General features: G+C 48.5%; 7 protein-coding genes across 7 annotated transcripts in view; 3 read left to right on the top strand and 4 right to left on the bottom strand.

Annotated features, from left to right (window-relative positions):
• Nucleotides 1-79: 79 nt before the first annotated feature.
• Nucleotides 80-352, bottom strand: PPTG_13694 (hypothetical protein; the record flags this gene model as incomplete). Its single annotated transcript, XM_008910064.1, has 1 exon — nucleotides 80-352. One exon carries the CDS (start codon nucleotides 350-352, stop codon nucleotides 80-82), a length of 273 nt encoding a protein of 90 aa, XP_008908312.1.
• A 924-nt stretch (nucleotides 353-1276) lies between these two features.
• On the top strand, nucleotides 1277-4667 carry PPTG_13693 (hypothetical protein; the record flags this gene model as incomplete). Its single annotated transcript, XM_008910063.1, has 4 exons — nucleotides 1277-1921; nucleotides 1981-2073; nucleotides 2131-2199; nucleotides 2259-4667. The coding sequence occupies 4 exons, from the start codon at nucleotides 1277-1279 to the stop codon at nucleotides 4665-4667; spliced, it is 3216 nt and encodes a 1071-aa protein (XP_008908311.1).
• A 47-nt stretch (nucleotides 4668-4714) lies between these two features.
• PPTG_13692 (hypothetical protein) lies at nucleotides 4715-7222 on the bottom strand (the record flags this gene model as incomplete). The annotated part of the gene is made up of 1 exon (XM_008910062.1): nucleotides 4715-7222. The coding sequence occupies one exon, from the start codon at nucleotides 7220-7222 to the stop codon at nucleotides 4715-4717; it is 2508 nt and encodes an 835-aa protein (XP_008908310.1).
• A 252-nt stretch (nucleotides 7223-7474) lies between these two features.
• PPTG_13691 (hypothetical protein) lies at nucleotides 7475-11014 on the bottom strand (the record flags this gene model as incomplete). The annotated part of the gene is made up of 1 exon (XM_008910061.1): nucleotides 7475-11014. The coding sequence occupies one exon, from the start codon at nucleotides 11012-11014 to the stop codon at nucleotides 7475-7477; it is 3540 nt and encodes a 1179-aa protein (XP_008908309.1).
• Nucleotides 11015-11179: 165 nt separating this feature from the next.
• Nucleotides 11180-12400, top strand: PPTG_13690 (hypothetical protein). Its single transcript, XM_008910060.1, has one exon. It carries the CDS (start codon nucleotides 11260-11262, stop codon nucleotides 12310-12312), a length of 1053 nt encoding a protein of 350 aa, XP_008908308.1. The 5' UTR covers nucleotides 11180-11259; the 3' UTR covers nucleotides 12313-12400.
• On the bottom strand, nucleotides 12393-15145 carry PPTG_13689 (hypothetical protein; the record flags this gene model as incomplete). The annotated part of the gene is made up of 10 exons (XM_008910059.1): nucleotides 12393-12539; nucleotides 12608-12706; nucleotides 12777-12905; nucleotides 12977-13112; nucleotides 13189-13541; nucleotides 13598-13714; nucleotides 13777-14079; nucleotides 14148-14744; nucleotides 14802-14936; nucleotides 15008-15145. The coding sequence occupies 10 exons, from the start codon at nucleotides 15143-15145 to the stop codon at nucleotides 12393-12395; spliced, it is 2154 nt and encodes a 717-aa protein (XP_008908307.1).
• Nucleotides 15146-15430: 285 nt separating this feature from the next.
• Nucleotides 15431-15562, top strand: part of PPTG_13688 (hypothetical protein) — a gene marked incomplete at its 5' end in the record, with an annotated part of 2798 nt that continues 2666 nt past the window's right edge. The window contains one exon of the mRNA XM_008910058.1: nucleotides 15431-15490. Coding sequence (XP_008908306.1) covers nucleotides 15431-15490 — 60 coding nt within the window. The remainder of the gene's footprint in view (nucleotides 15491-15562) is intronic.

The following is a 15562-nucleotide window of genomic DNA, read 5'->3' as shown; positions in this document are numbered from 1 at the left end:
CGGTAACCCTCAATATGTTTGTCATATTATTTCCCACCCCGTCGTCGAGCTTGAGCAGGTCGAAAACCCCGTTCGCAGATTACCTCTCCGTCGGCCAGGAATCTAACTGGCTACTCTCCTTGTATTTTAATTTCACCGACTCGATAACCTTGGTGAGTTTCTCGAGACCCGTCAGTCTTTCTTCATCGCCTTCAGCGTTGGTGACGCTCGATTTGAGCAGCTTTCCTGTTATAATACCGCTGCCAGTCGTAGCGAACGGACCCACTTCCGTCGTTTCTGGTTTCTTGGCCAGAGAGACACCAACGACGCATGCGAGTAGGGCCACCAATACTGCGGCGCATTGAAGACGCATGTTCTTGTTGAACCCTTGGTAGTTCGACTTGAGCAGAAGGCTGGAGATGTAGTTGTGAGGATCTTGAAAAAGGTACGAGAATGAAGGGAACCAAGCTGCTTTTTGGTTGGCAAGGCGAGGAGCGGGTAGAAATATTCCGAAGCTTGAGACTCTATAGTTGAGAAAGCCAATCCAAGATCTATCGAAGACTCATATTTCGTATGCTGGACTACTTACTACACGTTAGTTTTCTACTTCAACGTACAGTGCTGTTATTAATACGTGTATCCGGCGTAGCTCTGAGTTATGTAGTGAGCTTACATCCGATCTGTGAATCCTAGCTTTAATATTTCCCACATCACTCTTGATTTCCTTCCCGAATTGGTTTTTGATTAGTCTGTGTAGCATGTACTAGTACCTACGTACCCAACACAGAATACATCATAACAAATATTTTGGTGCATGATCACCACCTCACAAATCTTTGTACATCACAGCAAATATTACGCGGTGCCAGATCACGCCATCACAAAAGTGTTTTAGATGCTCAACGATCTCGTACCAAAACGTATTTAGGGTTAACAAATGAAGTTCGTAAGTGGAATGCTAGTTCTTGTGGAATTGTGTTCGGATGTCAGACCGTACCAAATCCTTTCAAAGTTAAAATCTGAATGGTTGAATGCTGTATGGGCTACCAGGGCACTGTGCGCAAAGTACATTCGAATTTTGAAAGTGTCTTCCGTGGGAAATCTCGGCGTTTTCTATTCCAATGTTCTCAGAATGCAGACATTCGTTCTAAATATGAACACCTTGCTTGCCGTCGTAGTTCTCACCAGACATCTATTTTTGATGTGGTACAGGTACTTCCCCGGAGGAGAGCTGTTTGAGTCGAGGTTGAAGCCATCTCGTTTTATTAACACGCCACACTTGCAGTGAAATCGTAGGATGGATGCAAATGAGACAACAGGACCTACGGGAGGTACTAGCAAGGATAAAGAGACTGTAAAAGTGGTGGTGCGTTGCCGACCGCTATTCGGCAAGGAGCTCGTCGAAGGTCGAAAATCGATCATAACTTTGGATCAAGCGGCAGCCTTGATTTCACTCAAATGTCCCGATAATGGTCAGATCAAGTCCTTCACGTTCGACTCTGTTTACGATGAAAACACGTCCCAGCGACAGTTTTACGATGAGTCCGGGTACCCGCTAGTAGAGTCGATCTTTGACGGCTACAATGGCACGATATTCGCGTACGGACAGACAGGTTGTGGTAAGACACATACCATGCAGGGGAAAGATTCTCCTCCAGAACTGCGTGGTGTCATCCCATTATCTTTCGATCATATTTTTGATACGATCAATGCGGATACAACGAGAGAGTACATGGTTCGAGCGTCGTATCTGGAAATCTACAATGAAGACATTCGTGATCTTCTCAACGATGACGCTAAGAAGAAATTGGATCTGAAGGAGTCTGCAGATGGAACAGTATACGTGAAGGACCTTACAGAAATTGTGGTCAGGGATGTAGAGTCTATGAACAATGTCATGAGTCGAGGATTCAAGAACCGAACTGTTGGGGCTACTCTCATGGTATGCAGCATCTGTGAATTTTGTGGTTATGTAGCTCATTTTTGTGATTTCTTCATTAGAATGAAGGCTCGTCTCGATCTCACTCCATCTTCACGGTAGTAGTCGAGACAAGCGAAACTATCGGAGGACAAGATCATTTCAAGGCTGGGAAGGTAAGTTTCGCGACACCATTGACATGCTGCTTTACACTAAAAAAATATGATTTGTAGTTGAATTTAGTAGATCTAGCAGGAAGCGAGCGTCAAAGTAAAACCGGTGCCACGGGCAATCGTCTTAAGGTATAAGTACCCCAGTGTTTTTTTTTAAATGTCTTCCTCACTTTTAGTTTTTTTTACAGGAAGGATGTAAGATCAACTTGAGTTTATCGGCATTGGGTAACGTCATTTCAGCACTTGTAGACGGCAAGGGCAAGCACATTCCGTACCGAGATTCAAAACTTACGAGGTTACTGCAAGATTCCTTGGGTGGCAACACCAAAACTCTCATGGTGGCTGCCGTAAGCCCAGCAGACTACAACTATGACGAAACACTCTCCACTCTACGGTACGCCAATCGCGCCAAGAATATCAAGAACAAGCCCATTGTGAACGAAGACCCGAAAGATGCCAAGCTGCGCGAGTACAAAGAAGAGATCGAACGGTTGAGAAAAATGCTCGAGTCCCAAACACAAGCGAGGGGCAATGAATTGAGTACATCAAGTAGACTGGGAACCCCGTCACGACCTCTTTCTAATAGTAACAGCGCAGATCTAGCTAAAGAGCGTCAAGAGATCGCAAAATACCAACAAGAAGCTGCAGAAATGCTTGAACGAGCCAAACGAATGATGGACGAGGCGAAGGCTTTGCAAGCTCAGAATCAAGCGCAACCACCAGATCCAGCAAAGGATACAGAAGTTGTTGTTCAAAAGCAAAAAAGTACTGGTGTATTGGGGAATTTGCAGCCTCTTTTGGGTCTTTTTGGCAAGCAAGAAGCTAAGCCAGAACCAGTTGGAGACACTGCACCACCACCTGCTGCCACTGAGGATCCAGCTATTAAGCAAGCGATGCATGAAGCCGCTCAGATCGACGCACAAGCGAAAGAGATGATGGCAAAAGCCGAAGCTATGATGAAAGAAGCTGCTCAACGGCAGATTGCTCAACAGGTAGAAGTCGTAGTGAAAGAAGTGATCCCAGATGCACACGCGAAGGAGCGAGACGAGCTTCGTGAACTGAATCAAGCAATCCTAAACCAACGAGATCGAATTGGCCAGGAACTAGAACAAACACAAGTGGCGATGGAGGCCTATCTACGTGAAAAGGAGATGCTGCATGCCAAACTTAAGAAGATCGAGAGCCATATCCTCGGAGGTGCATCCGGTTCATCGTCCACGCGTGGGTCCGCTAATGGCCACGATGCCGACTCCGAGGTAGCATTACTAAAGCAGCAGGTGGAGTATCGACGGGCACAGATTAAACTACGCGAGAAAGCCAAGAAACAAGCCAAAAATGAGGCAATGCGACGAGCTCTCGAGTTGGAGAAGCAACAGGTTGAAGAAGAGTTGAAGACAGCGCAAGAAGCCGCTCAAGCGAGCTTGGTTGCAGCCCGCAAGAAAGAGGCCAAATACAAAGCTAAGCTCGATGCCACGAGACAAGAGATCGCTGATCTTAACAGCGAGTTTGAACACGAGCGTGAGAACTTGTTGGATACAATTCGAGAGCAGACCAAAGAGGCGAAGTTGTTGGAACAACTTGTTGAACTTTTCTTGCCGCAGAACGAACTGGTTAAAGTGTGGGAACGAGCAGTGTGGAGTGAAGAACGAGAGGAATGGAACCTGCCAAAGTTGAAGCCACGTAGCGACTTCCACATGATCAAACTCCCGACACTAGGAGGTGCTGGTATTGAATCTGGAGGTGCGGAGGTGGTGGTTGAAGAGGAAGTAAATGGTCGACAGAGCAGTGCAGGAGCTACCGGTCACGCTACGGTGCGTTCATTGGGGTCTTCATCGAGTACCAAGCGAAAAAAGAGTGGTGTTTCACGGCCATCTTCACAGAATGTTGCAGCGATTAGCCCCTACGAAGAAGGGTTTACAGGCCACACGCCTGCTACTACTGCTCGTCTTCCTAGTGCTATTCACACTAGTCGACCGGACAGTAAAGCTGCTTTAATCGCTAGAGGAATGAGTCCGCATAACAGCTCGAATGGCAGTAAAGAACGGCGGAAAGTCAAGGAGAAAGAGAAGAGTTCTGGTACTCACCAACGTCAACCTCAAGAGCAAGAGCCTCAAATTGCTAGTGCATATGAAGCTCCAGGGGCGAGTCACTATTTCCCTGGAGAGGAGGATCTACTGACCCCATTATCGGGTGAGTATCAGCCTCGTGATCGATTGCAGTCACGTCAAGGTTCTAGACAAGAATCGCGACAACGAAGTGGAAGTACCAGTGGGAATACCAGAGCAGGCATGGGTCAGTTAGAGCACACACCTCCAGCCGCTACAACAGAGAAGGCACGATCTGCCAGTCGAGGAGATAACGGAAGTCGGCAAGGGAATCATCGACATCGTCGAAAGGAGCGACAAGAAGACGAAGCTGAGGGGAACGGGATCGAACCTGGTGAAGCTCCGACCACAAAGAAGAAAACTAAACACTCCAAGAAGAAGAAAGAGCGTCGTGACAAGGCAGAAAACGGTGAAATACCAGCAGATTCGGCCATCGACCACTACTCATCTCTGCCTATAGACACCAAATACTCGAAAAGTAATGAAAAATAGGTATTTTATTGATCACTATTTGCCTACATTTCTTGACGTAGAATGCATCAACGCTTAGCTTTTCGCTGCGCTGTGGCACTTTGCTGTCTCATCTTCTTTTGGGCTTGGAAGAATGCTAACGAGTCGGGATCTTGCGCTCTGATGCGATCTATTTCCATTTGGTCGAACTTCTCACCGTCATCCAGGATATCATCCTTGCTAAAAGCAGGTCTAGCGAACGCGTCATAAGCACCTGAGCTCTTATTAAGAGCGTGAGCATGGCCCTCTTCATCGTACCAATCCTCAAACTCACGCACAAGACGTCGTCGAAGAAGTTCGACACTGCGGAGTGAGAATTCCAGCTCAGCTTTTGCATCTTTAAGGTCTCCGAAAAGCGATCGGTAGTCTCGTTTAGCCTCTCGCTCAGCGGTCATTAAGATAAACTCTTCTTCGTCGACTACCTCGTCACGGTCTTGTACCTGCTTGGCTGTACTCTTACGATTACTAGCATCAGTACTTCCTCGCTGGTTGCGTTTGCTTTCGAGCTGTGCACGGACAGAATCAATCTGAGCTTTCGCAGCATTCACACGACGTGTAACCTGCTTAACACGCTGTTTGGCGTCGAATAACTTGTCCTTTTCGGTCTGTAGATTCTGATGGAGTTTTCTCCCGGGCCCAACAGATCGGTAGAACTGGAACGCGTCATTCTTCGCACGAGTGTCAGCATCCTGCGACGGTGTAGCATCATTTCCTCCTTTGTAGAGCGCTTCATCATCTCCACGATCATCTTCGTTGTTGTCAGAGATACCAGGCAGTTCAGCCCCACTAGGCGACCGCGAGGCTGATGGACTTCGCTGTCCATTAACTTTCGGAGTGTTATCTAGGCCACTTACCACTCCACGATAGTTTTTCTTGCCAGTGTCCATTGTAGAAGGTCTAGCGGCACCTGGTACAAGACCGAGAGGGAACCCGACAGCACCAGGATCCTCTTCGCCCACCAGTTCTTCGCCATTAGGGCCATGCGTTGCGCGAATTTGAAGATCCCTTCGAGAACCAAGTGATGTTTGTACTCTCGATGCTGAAGACCCAGCAGAACCTGCTCTAGTTGAGGTGCTGGGGTGTCTAGAACCTGATCCGTTGACACCAGATCCCACGTCAATAGAGTCCCGCTCATAACTCTTAAAGAGCAGCTTGAACTGACGGAATAGTTCACGGATTTCGTGTACGCTTGTAAGGCGCAGTGCTTCGTCTTCCATCTCTTGGGTCGGTGCGTCGATATAACGTCGTATCATTTGTTGTAGCTGGTGCTTCTGCTCAGGTGTGTGCTCATCGTAGACCACAGCTGTGCGCTCCACCAGTGCGTCGTGCATGACCAATTCGTGCTTAAGCTCACGGATCTGTCGCTCGTATTTACGTAGTAACAGCGCTGGATCTGTCTCCACTATGGTGGCCACTTCGTTCTGTACTCGCATCATTCGCTGTGCTAGTTTTAGTGTCGAGATGGTCTCCTCGAGATGACGTCCTTCACCCCAGATACACGCAAACATGAGCGTATTGGAGTTTCCTCCAAGTGAGTCTTTGAGGACGTTCGTGAGTTTGGTCTGGCGGTACGGGATATGTCGTGGTTCCTTGGAGCCCAAAGCCACGATGCATTGCTCTAGGAAGCTCAAACTCTGGTTAATATACATGGATTCCTTCTTGATAGTCGACATTGCTGCGCTTGCTCTGGCAGAAGCTTTTGTAGGACTTCCCGTTAGCTCTCCATCGAATGTTTTCTTCAGTCTCTCACTTCCTGCAAGATCCACGAGATGTAGTTTGCTTAATGTTACGCGTTCAGTACCCCCAGCACGGGATTTTTGAGAAATGTGGAAGGTCAGAATGCAGTGAGAACGATTCGAGCGCTTGTTCAGTTGATGCTCAGCCACGGTGCGTTGCAGTTCACCGTTGAACAACTGGTCCAGAGCCTCTTGTTCACTGCGTACTTCCACTTGTAAGAGGCCTCGTACATACGTTCCTCGTGAATCCTCGACCACTACAAGTTCCCCATTGCCACCCCCATTGCGATCACCGTGTTGCCCCTCTAGAAGATCAAAGATGCGATCGTTGTAGATCTCCATGTAGGATACACGCACAGTATATTGCAGCTCGATACGGCTCTCCACCTCCTCGAATAGCTGCGCGATCGCTCGGGGGGCAATGCCTCGATGCTGATAATTGCGTGTATCGCCAATCATAGTAAAACTCTTGCCCGCTCCTGTCTGTCCGTAGGCCAAAATGGTACCGTTGATGCCGTCCACTACTGCGCCGTGTACGATGTCGCGTGCGATGGCCTCGTAGACGCGGTCTTGACCGGCATTGTGCAGCACCTGGTGGAACTTGAATTGCCAGCAATCCTTGCGGTTCGACGGTCCTGCGTCTGTTTTAGGAGGCGAGAAGCCGCCTGAGGCTGCGGCGATAGCTGCCGCCCCGCTGTACACGGTGATCGTACTGTCATCCGGATCGATCTGCAGCTGGTGCGTGGCAAAACTCGCTGTCGGCCGCGTGCGGATGATCACCTTGACACCGTTGCGACCCATTTTCACGAAAGTTGACGGCCCCGAAGACAACGAACGCAGTCGTTTTCCTACTCAAAATGGCAACTTCAACTATCAATAGAACCCGATGCAACCTACATGCATTTGCAGAGAGGTGGTAAAGCAAGACATGTGAACCGCGAGTCGTAATTATAAAACCGAAATACTTGATTTGCATTGGCTTTTGAGCGTCTCAACGATGCCGTGGTCCTTCGTGGGTCGACTGTGCTGCTGTGGTCATTACACTCCAGTCTCTTACCAAATGACGCACTTCTTCTCTGGGTTCATGGGGGTTCCCACTGGGCATGAGAACGCCTCAGCAAACTTGTTGTAGTTCATCAGCGGGCCGTTGACACGCCACTTACCAGGCGAATGAGGGTCGATTGTGCGCAATAGCTCTGCATATCCAGGTGTGCTCTTCTCACACCAGTTCTGAGCAAACGCCGTAAAGAACAGCTGATCATCTGCCACTGAGTCACTGGGCAGCACCATAGCACGAGCTAGCTTCTGGACCATAGTGTGGATCCTCAGGTTGCCATGGGAAAACGGATACTTGCGCTCCAAGCGCTCCCAGTCGTGGTCCCAGTGATGTTTGTGCTTGTGGTGGTGTCGCTCACAATCACATTCATGCCAACGTTCTTCTCGTTCTTCTTCATGATGAGGATGATGCTTCTTATGATGTCTCGATTCACGGTACCCGTCGTAGTCGTCATCGCCATAGTCCTCATCCCAACGGTGATGGTGGTGGTGGTGCTTTCCTCTGTGTTCTTCATGGCGTTTGTGATGCTTGCGTCGATCACTTTCCCAATCATCTTCATCCCAGTGGTGATGATTTCCACAACGACAGCCTCCTTCCTCGTCACGGCCATCATTCCCTTTACGATCGTGGTGCCTCTTTTCACGATGATGGCTGTCTTCCTTTTCTTCGTCACGGCGGTGATGGCCTTCACGTCGTTCATGCTTGCTTTCATGTTCACTATGGCCATGCTTGTCACGGTCACCCTCATAATGATATTTGTCGTCGGGGTCGCCGTCTTTTTCATCTTCGTGATGGTGCGTCTTCTCATGAGCCTCGGATTTGTCCTCCTTGTTTTTTGCATCGTCTTTTTTGTGCTTTTTCAAGTCGTCATCCTTATTCTCAGAATTTTCATGCCTATGACGCTCTTCCTTCGTGTTCTCTTCACCACCCTTATCGTGGGTTTTCTTGGACTTCTCGTCCTCCTTACCGTGGGTTTCATGGCCGTGCTTTCTCTTATCTTCTGACTTACCCTCCTTTTCACTGGGCTTGTGGTTCTTCTCATCATCCTTTTTTGATTCAGAATTGTCATGCTTCTTGTCTTTTCCAGAGGCACTTCCATGTTGCTTGTGTTTTTCGTGCTCCTTGTCACCAGGTTCCTCTTTTTCCTTATGCTTATGCTTGGAGGTCTCGTCAGGGGTTGCATCACTTGGCTTTGGTTGAGGCGGAGGCATAATTGCAGGCGGAGGGGTCGGTACGGGAGGCGGGATGTCAGGTACATTTGGCGGCGCTGGAGTGTCAGGCACATCAGGCACCACGGGTGGAGTATCAGGGACAGTGGGGGGTGTCGGTATGGTTGGTGCAGGCGGCGCCATTACTGGCGCCCCAGTAGCTGGATGCGTCTCCGTTGGAACAGGCGTTTGCTCTGGAATAGGCAGCTCTTGTGCTGGTGAAGTTTCGTCAGGATGTGGTGAGGTAGGTACCGGAATATCTCCACTTGGTTCAGTCTGTGGCTCGGGCGTCTCCGCTTCAGGGATAGGAAGGACTGGAGGAGGAAGTCCAGTATCCGTCGCCTGTAGCAATGGTGGTTCTACCGGAGGCGTTGGGGTCTCGTGGGGAGGGACGATCGGTGGCGATACAAACGTACTTTTCCAAAGCTGATAGGCCTCGTATGCGAGATGAATCCCTCCATTGTCAGCGATATTTTCGCCAAGTGTCAGGTTACCATTCACCGTACCAAGCACATGCCCGTCTTCATTAGAGACCACAGGGAACGACGAGTACTGGGCTGCTAAACACTGAGCTTTCTCTGCGAATTGAGCAGACACCGACGGGGTCCACCAGGAGCGAAGGGCTCCGTTGCCATCGTAATTTCGTCCTTGATCGTCGAATCCATGCGAGAGTTCGTGGCCCATTACCATTCCAATACGAGCGAAGTTTGCTGCAGCGGGGAAGTGCTCAGAACTGTAGAATGGCGGCTGTAAGATAGCAGCAGGGAACACCATCTTGTTCGCACTCGGGTCGTAGTACGCGTTGACTGTCGACGGGAACATATCCCAGGCCTGTTCGTCCACTGGTTTACCGACAGCTTGAATGGTATCTGCAGCGCTTAACTGCATTAAACTCTTCACATTGTTAAAGAACGCGTCAGCTTGTAGTTCAAACGGTAGCGGTGGGACATCGTCTGGGCCTCCGATGTAATTCTTGACATTGTTCAGCTTGTCCACAGCTGCATCATACGTGACTTTATCCAACCACGACTCGGTCAATAGTAGAGCTTTCAATGACTCCTCAATCTCCGTCACCAGAGCTTGTGCTGCAGCTTTTGCATCGGGTCCAAACACCTCTTGCATGTAATATTTTCCCAGTTCATCTCCCAAAAAGTTCGTCGTTAAACGTACACAAAATTGGTCCCGGGGAAGCAGATCTCCCGCGCCTTGAATTTTACCATGAAATTCGTGACTCGCACGACGGAAATATTCTCCCAGAACAGCTCCGAACGAGTCGATGAGATGAAAACTCACGTAGTTTTTCAACTGTGGCAACAACGTTTCATCACTCAGTAACTCATTCTGCGCTTCAAAGAAACTGGGCGTGGCGATGATGGCATGAAGCATTGGAAATGGCTCCAATTTGTAGATTCCGTTAAGATACGCCATTAAGAATGGGTATCTCGTAGCGATTTCAGCGAACGGGTACGCTGTATTGGTCGTCCACGGGTTTCTTAGTGCTGCATTTGACAGAGAGATCTTGGCCAACGCTGTCTCGGTCTCTAGGACCGCCTCGGCGTACTCACTGACATTATGACTGTCTAGACCTCCGACTGCGAATAATTTGGTCACATAGTCCACATAGAGTGCCGCGAAAGCATCCACCTTGCTCTCTTCCAAGTAATATTCTCGTGACGGTAGTGTGAGCCCACCTTGAGCTAGTTGGAGGACGTTTATGGTTGGGTCTTCGGGGTCTGCACCCACAGATACACTGAAAAAGGTGCTGATCCCGAGAGATTGGTCTATTTCACCGGCGAGTGCCATCAATTCAAGTGTGGAGTTGACTTGGTGGACGTTTTCAATGAGTTTGGCAATAAAATTCACCGCGTCAATGTCCACCTCTTGGGTATTGAGACACGAATGGTACAATTGTCCAATTTGCGGGGGATTTTGGTCAAAAATCTTACGAATCGTGTCCTTGTTGCTCTCCGAGACGACGTAGAAGGACGAGTCGATGCCGGGACGGTCCGCTGGGATTTCGTGCGCCTTCAGCCATCCACCGCATGCGTATTGGTAGAAATCCACACAAGGGTCCACCGTCGGGTCCTTGAATGTCTCCATAGTGGACCGAAACGCCAATTCATCGGCGTCAGATGTTGAAGTCTCGTCGAAGGAGACGATGACGTCTGTAACGTCAATGGGGACGGAATTCCGCTGTTGAAACAGGCTCAAGACGCCAAGACCCAGTGCCCCTGCTAACACATACTGCCACACGCTGCGGCGGCGCGTGGGAGGGCTAAACTGGCCGTCGTCGACCAGCAGCGGCGTGAACTCGTTCACTCGCGCCATTGGCAGTGGCTGTCAAGATTGCGAATGAGCTCTAATGAGATCTTTTTGAAATGGATGGAAATGATTAAGCCATTTAATTTAGAAGCGAATCACAAAATGTATCTATCATAAAGGAACAATAAATCTGATTGTACCCACAATAGTACATTGCCCATATTACAACGTCCTCAATATGCCGTACGGTAGTCGCCAATCGATACAATATGCCATGAAGCAGTCTATCCCGTCACATACGTCACAATTCGATGAGCAGTTCAGCTTTGCGGATGCTGCTGCTGCTCCTCGCGCTGTTGGTGTTCCCTGCCTCCAGCCACCGGCCTGAACTCCTCAAAGAACTGGGCGACAATGTCCCCGCCATGGAACTTGTAAATGTGTCTCCGTTATCATCCGAGGCGGCCAAATCCCGCGTGCTCTGTTGGGTCAACACGTATCACGCGAACCACGACAAGCGACTCCACGCCATCAAGCGAACATGGGGTCGCAAATGCGATAAACTTCTGTTCATGAGCGACATTGAAGACTTATCGGTCCCCACCGTGGAGATCGTGGCTCCTCCACTGCACGAGATGCTGTGGCAGAAGCACCGCGAGATTGTGCGGCTTTTGGTCCGTGAATACAGCGAGGACCAATTCGATTGGGTCTTTAAGTGCGACGACGACACCTTTTTGATCATGGAGAATCTCAAAACTTATCTCAATGGTCCCGAAATTCGGGCAGTTGCCGAGGACGGACCAGTTCTTTTGGGTCATCGGATGACGTTGCAGTGGTGGGAAATGCAGCGACTTTTTGAACCTTTTGAGAACCACGACCCGGATCGTGTGGCGGCGATGCTTAAGGTGAAGCAAGAGACAAAGAAAGATGGAGGGTTACTGTATACCCCTGGAGGTGGAGGGTACGCTATGAATTGGGCATATTTGAAGAAATTGGAGGCTGCGTTTGATGAACCCTTCTGCTTGCCGAACGAAGTGGTTCCAGATGATTGGGCCATTTCGTTTTGTATGCGGCATTTCGGTGTCATTCCGTTGGATACGAGAGATGAGAAGAAGAGAGAGAGGTTCCATCAGTATGATCCCAATGATCTGTACACGAGACCGTATGATGAAGAGGCCTATGATCACAAACTCTTCACGTCGATTTACCAGGAGAACAATTGGTTCTCGGATCATTATGGGATTGGATGGCAAAACGGAAAAAATTGCTGCGCCCCGGACTCGATTAGCTTCCATTATGTCAAGCCACCGCTGATGGATCTGTTTTACGAATACTATTATGGTGAACAGAACTCCACGAAGACGTAGATGTCAAGACTTCGGAAAGGTTTTAACTGTCTTCATAGAATTTGTTGCTGCATTGAATCAACTATTTTTTTTTCATCTCGTTAACTACAACTGTACGAATTGCAACCGAGTACGACCTCGATGTCGCCAAAGTTGGAGCGCAAGTGTAGACTTCCGAACGCTATGCAGTTGTTGGCTGCTGGATCGCAGTTGATACTGCCGTGTTTCTCGAGCCCATCGATTGAATCCTGTACATGCATTAACAAAAATCCTATTAACATCAGCATTCATCGAATTCTACTTTCAGGTTTGTTACCTCCGCCTCTACAACGACATCGTTGGAATAATTGGTTTGACGAATGGACATGGATCCGGACTCTGATCTCATGTAATACATACCGGCAAACGTTTCGGTCTGTACACACACACACACAAAAACTATTAAGACGACGAGATGGGCGTAATAATGGCAATCTAAATCTTACATTTAGTTGCACCGAAATTTTGCCTGAGGCTGATTCTACGTGGATGGTACCGCTTGTTGTGATTTCTTTAAGTTCGACGTCGCCCGATATTGTTGTGACTTCTAGCCGACCCATGAAGGCAGAGTTGCCCTGATCAAGCATGATACGCCAATAAGTATCACAAATGCTAACTGTACTTCGTGATTAGCAAGGGACTTTACCTCGATTAATATCTCTGATCCATAGATATCACCTGTTCCACTTTTCAACGTGATCCAGTTTGCATGTATGTCGTCCACTGAAATCGATGCAGAGGAGCTCTTGGCTTGAATATGACTCCTCCCAGTATTAACAGAGCTGTGAAGACATGCCAAGTTAGTTCGACACCACCCCAATAATACTTCATAAGAAATGCTACCTATGAACATCGTACAGCACTAAACTGCCTGCTCCCGTTTCAACTTGAAGATCACACTGAGATAAAACCACATTCGATAAACTGACGATCCCAAGCCCTGAATAAACTCTTGCCGGCGATTCTGCTGTTGATGAGTTGCTTGCGTCGATTGTCATGCTGTCAACACTAATATCACCCGAAGTAGTTTCTAGGAGAACTTCATCTCCCTGAATCTCAACATTTGAGCACAGGACGCTGGACTGCATTGTCGTAATGCTAAGTCCTTGCAGTTTCATAGTTTCTGATGCTTTCACCACCACAGATGTGTTGCTGTTCACGACAAGACTTTGAAGTGGTTCTTGCGGCAACTCAATCTCCATCATGGACCGCTACACAGTCATTGTAAGACATAAAACAAACAACGGAAAAATCCAATGCAGCATACCTGACACGATCCATCTAACCACAGAAATTGAGTTGCATCCATCGGCCAGACATTGATACCAACCGTCTCATTCTTGACCATTTTCATATACATATCCGATGCTCCGACAGATCCACCCTAAAATCGATCCGTTAGAATCATGGCCCAGAGCACTAAGGGTACGCTGGTACGCGACGTACATCGGATGAGTAAAATTTGAGTTCCACGCTGCCTGTTGTCGAATTTGATGACGAAACGACGATTTCTCCACGCGAAAACGAGTTTTGCACATGGATGATGTTCGTTATGTCTTCTGAGCTCGAGTTGACAAGAGGAATACTAGCAGATGCAATTTGATTGCCAAGAGTGCTGCACTTCGCTACGAAGATCACGTTGGCGCACATAACTGCAAGGATAAACATGACCGCAAGTACAATGAGCGCCATAACGATCCGCATGGCTATCCGTTGCCGCCTTGTCGAGGTCTCGAAGTGTTTGACCCACTACACCAGACTAACCATATCAACGAAGTTTCCACGTAGTATTTCAATAAAAAAAAAAAGTAACTCACCTGTTGGAGAAAGGAGAGTGCGGATTCTGGCTGAGGGACGTCAGTGCTAGGCTCAATTGGATCAAGACTCACTGCGGTCTGCTGTAGGTCTTTCATACTACGTTTCGCTCGGGCCAGTTGTTGTTTCCAGGACGACGCATGACGCATGAGCGTTAAGCTCATAGCTGCTTCAGATAGCACGAATATCCCCGATAGCAGTCCCACATACGCAACAGTATTCAAGTTGGATCGCATGACTGCCGCGAACCGATCACGATCGTACGCAACTTGTGAAGTCGGAGGTAGTAGAATGCGAATACTTTCCCAGTTGTCGAGGATATTGTCCTCAACAAAGCTTCGTCCAGCGAAACAAGTGATGGCCAGTACAACCAAACACGCTCCGATAAGCGCTGAAATCAAGTAACAGATCGAAAGTAGTCGGCGATATTCGAAGTTGCCGCCAATAAATGCAAGGAGCGCCACAATCAGCAGCAGAACTCCGCTAGAAAAAATCGCGAGTCCTGCGTATGGTGCCGAGGCTAGAGTCCCTGTATCGACGATGTAGTTGCCACCGAGAATGAGAAACAGAGACAGCGGGAACATGATCACGCTGAAAATCTGCAACAGTACACTCAATAGTACGAAATGAGTCAAGTAAATAATCGAGAAATGTACCTGCAGGAAGGCAACAGCAGCGCGCCGTTCGCCCACCAATCGACGGAGATACCAGCTGAAACACAGGTGAGCTACAGCACTCACAATGAGAACAACGGCAGCAAACTCTAGGATTTTCTTAGTGTCTTTCAGAAGCTGTTCAGTAACAGAAGTAAATATGAGTGAAATTACCCACAATGTGAGGAATGGAAGAGGAGAGTGTCAACCTTCTCTCGGTTTTCAACGTCTCGTAGTACAACAGATTTGTCAAGAAATGCGGCAACCTCCAGCTCCACATCGGAAGTGAACAAGATGCATAACCCTCCGAGTAGAGCAAACCCAAAGCACGACCCGATCGCAATCATAAAACTGGCAACTGCCGCTGGTGTCGATCTGCATACTCCCTACAAGTCTGCTTTAGTTATTCTCATTCGTTAAGATAAACCTTTAAGTACGGCCTTACTAGGATTCCAGAGAGAATGCTCGCAATTGCAACCAGGCAGCTCAACAATAACGTCGTTTGATGAAGAGAAGCTAAAGCGTATAACGCGAAGAGTGCAGCCGTGCTCGCTAGTTCGAGCAGAAGAAGTAACGCGCTGCTACATCGTGTCCTGCAGGTGAACGTTGGCGGCGCTAACAAGTCGTGAGGCATGGAAAGCTCAGCGATTATCCGACGTGGCAACGGTGCTACGATAAGTAGGAATGATGCAGTTGAGGTCACATGACCATGCGTTTCACTAGCATTATCGCGAAACTCAGTAGGAACTCTTGTTATTTTGGTT

The sequence above is a fragment of the Phytophthora parasitica genome, assembly GCF_000247585.1.
Source record: "Phytophthora parasitica INRA-310 unplaced genomic scaffold supercont2.36, whole genome shotgun sequence".
In the NCBI taxonomy this organism is placed as follows: Eukaryota; Oomycota; class Peronosporomycetes; order Peronosporales; family Peronosporaceae; genus Phytophthora; species Phytophthora nicotianae.
This window is presented reverse-complemented; position numbering and strand designations above follow the sequence as displayed.

Excerpts from the sequence above, each read along its gene's own strand:
- PPTG_13690 (XM_008910060.1), top strand. The coding sequence starts at position 11,260 with ATGAGCAGTTCAGCTTTGCGGATGCTGCTGCTGCTCCTCGCGCTGTTG.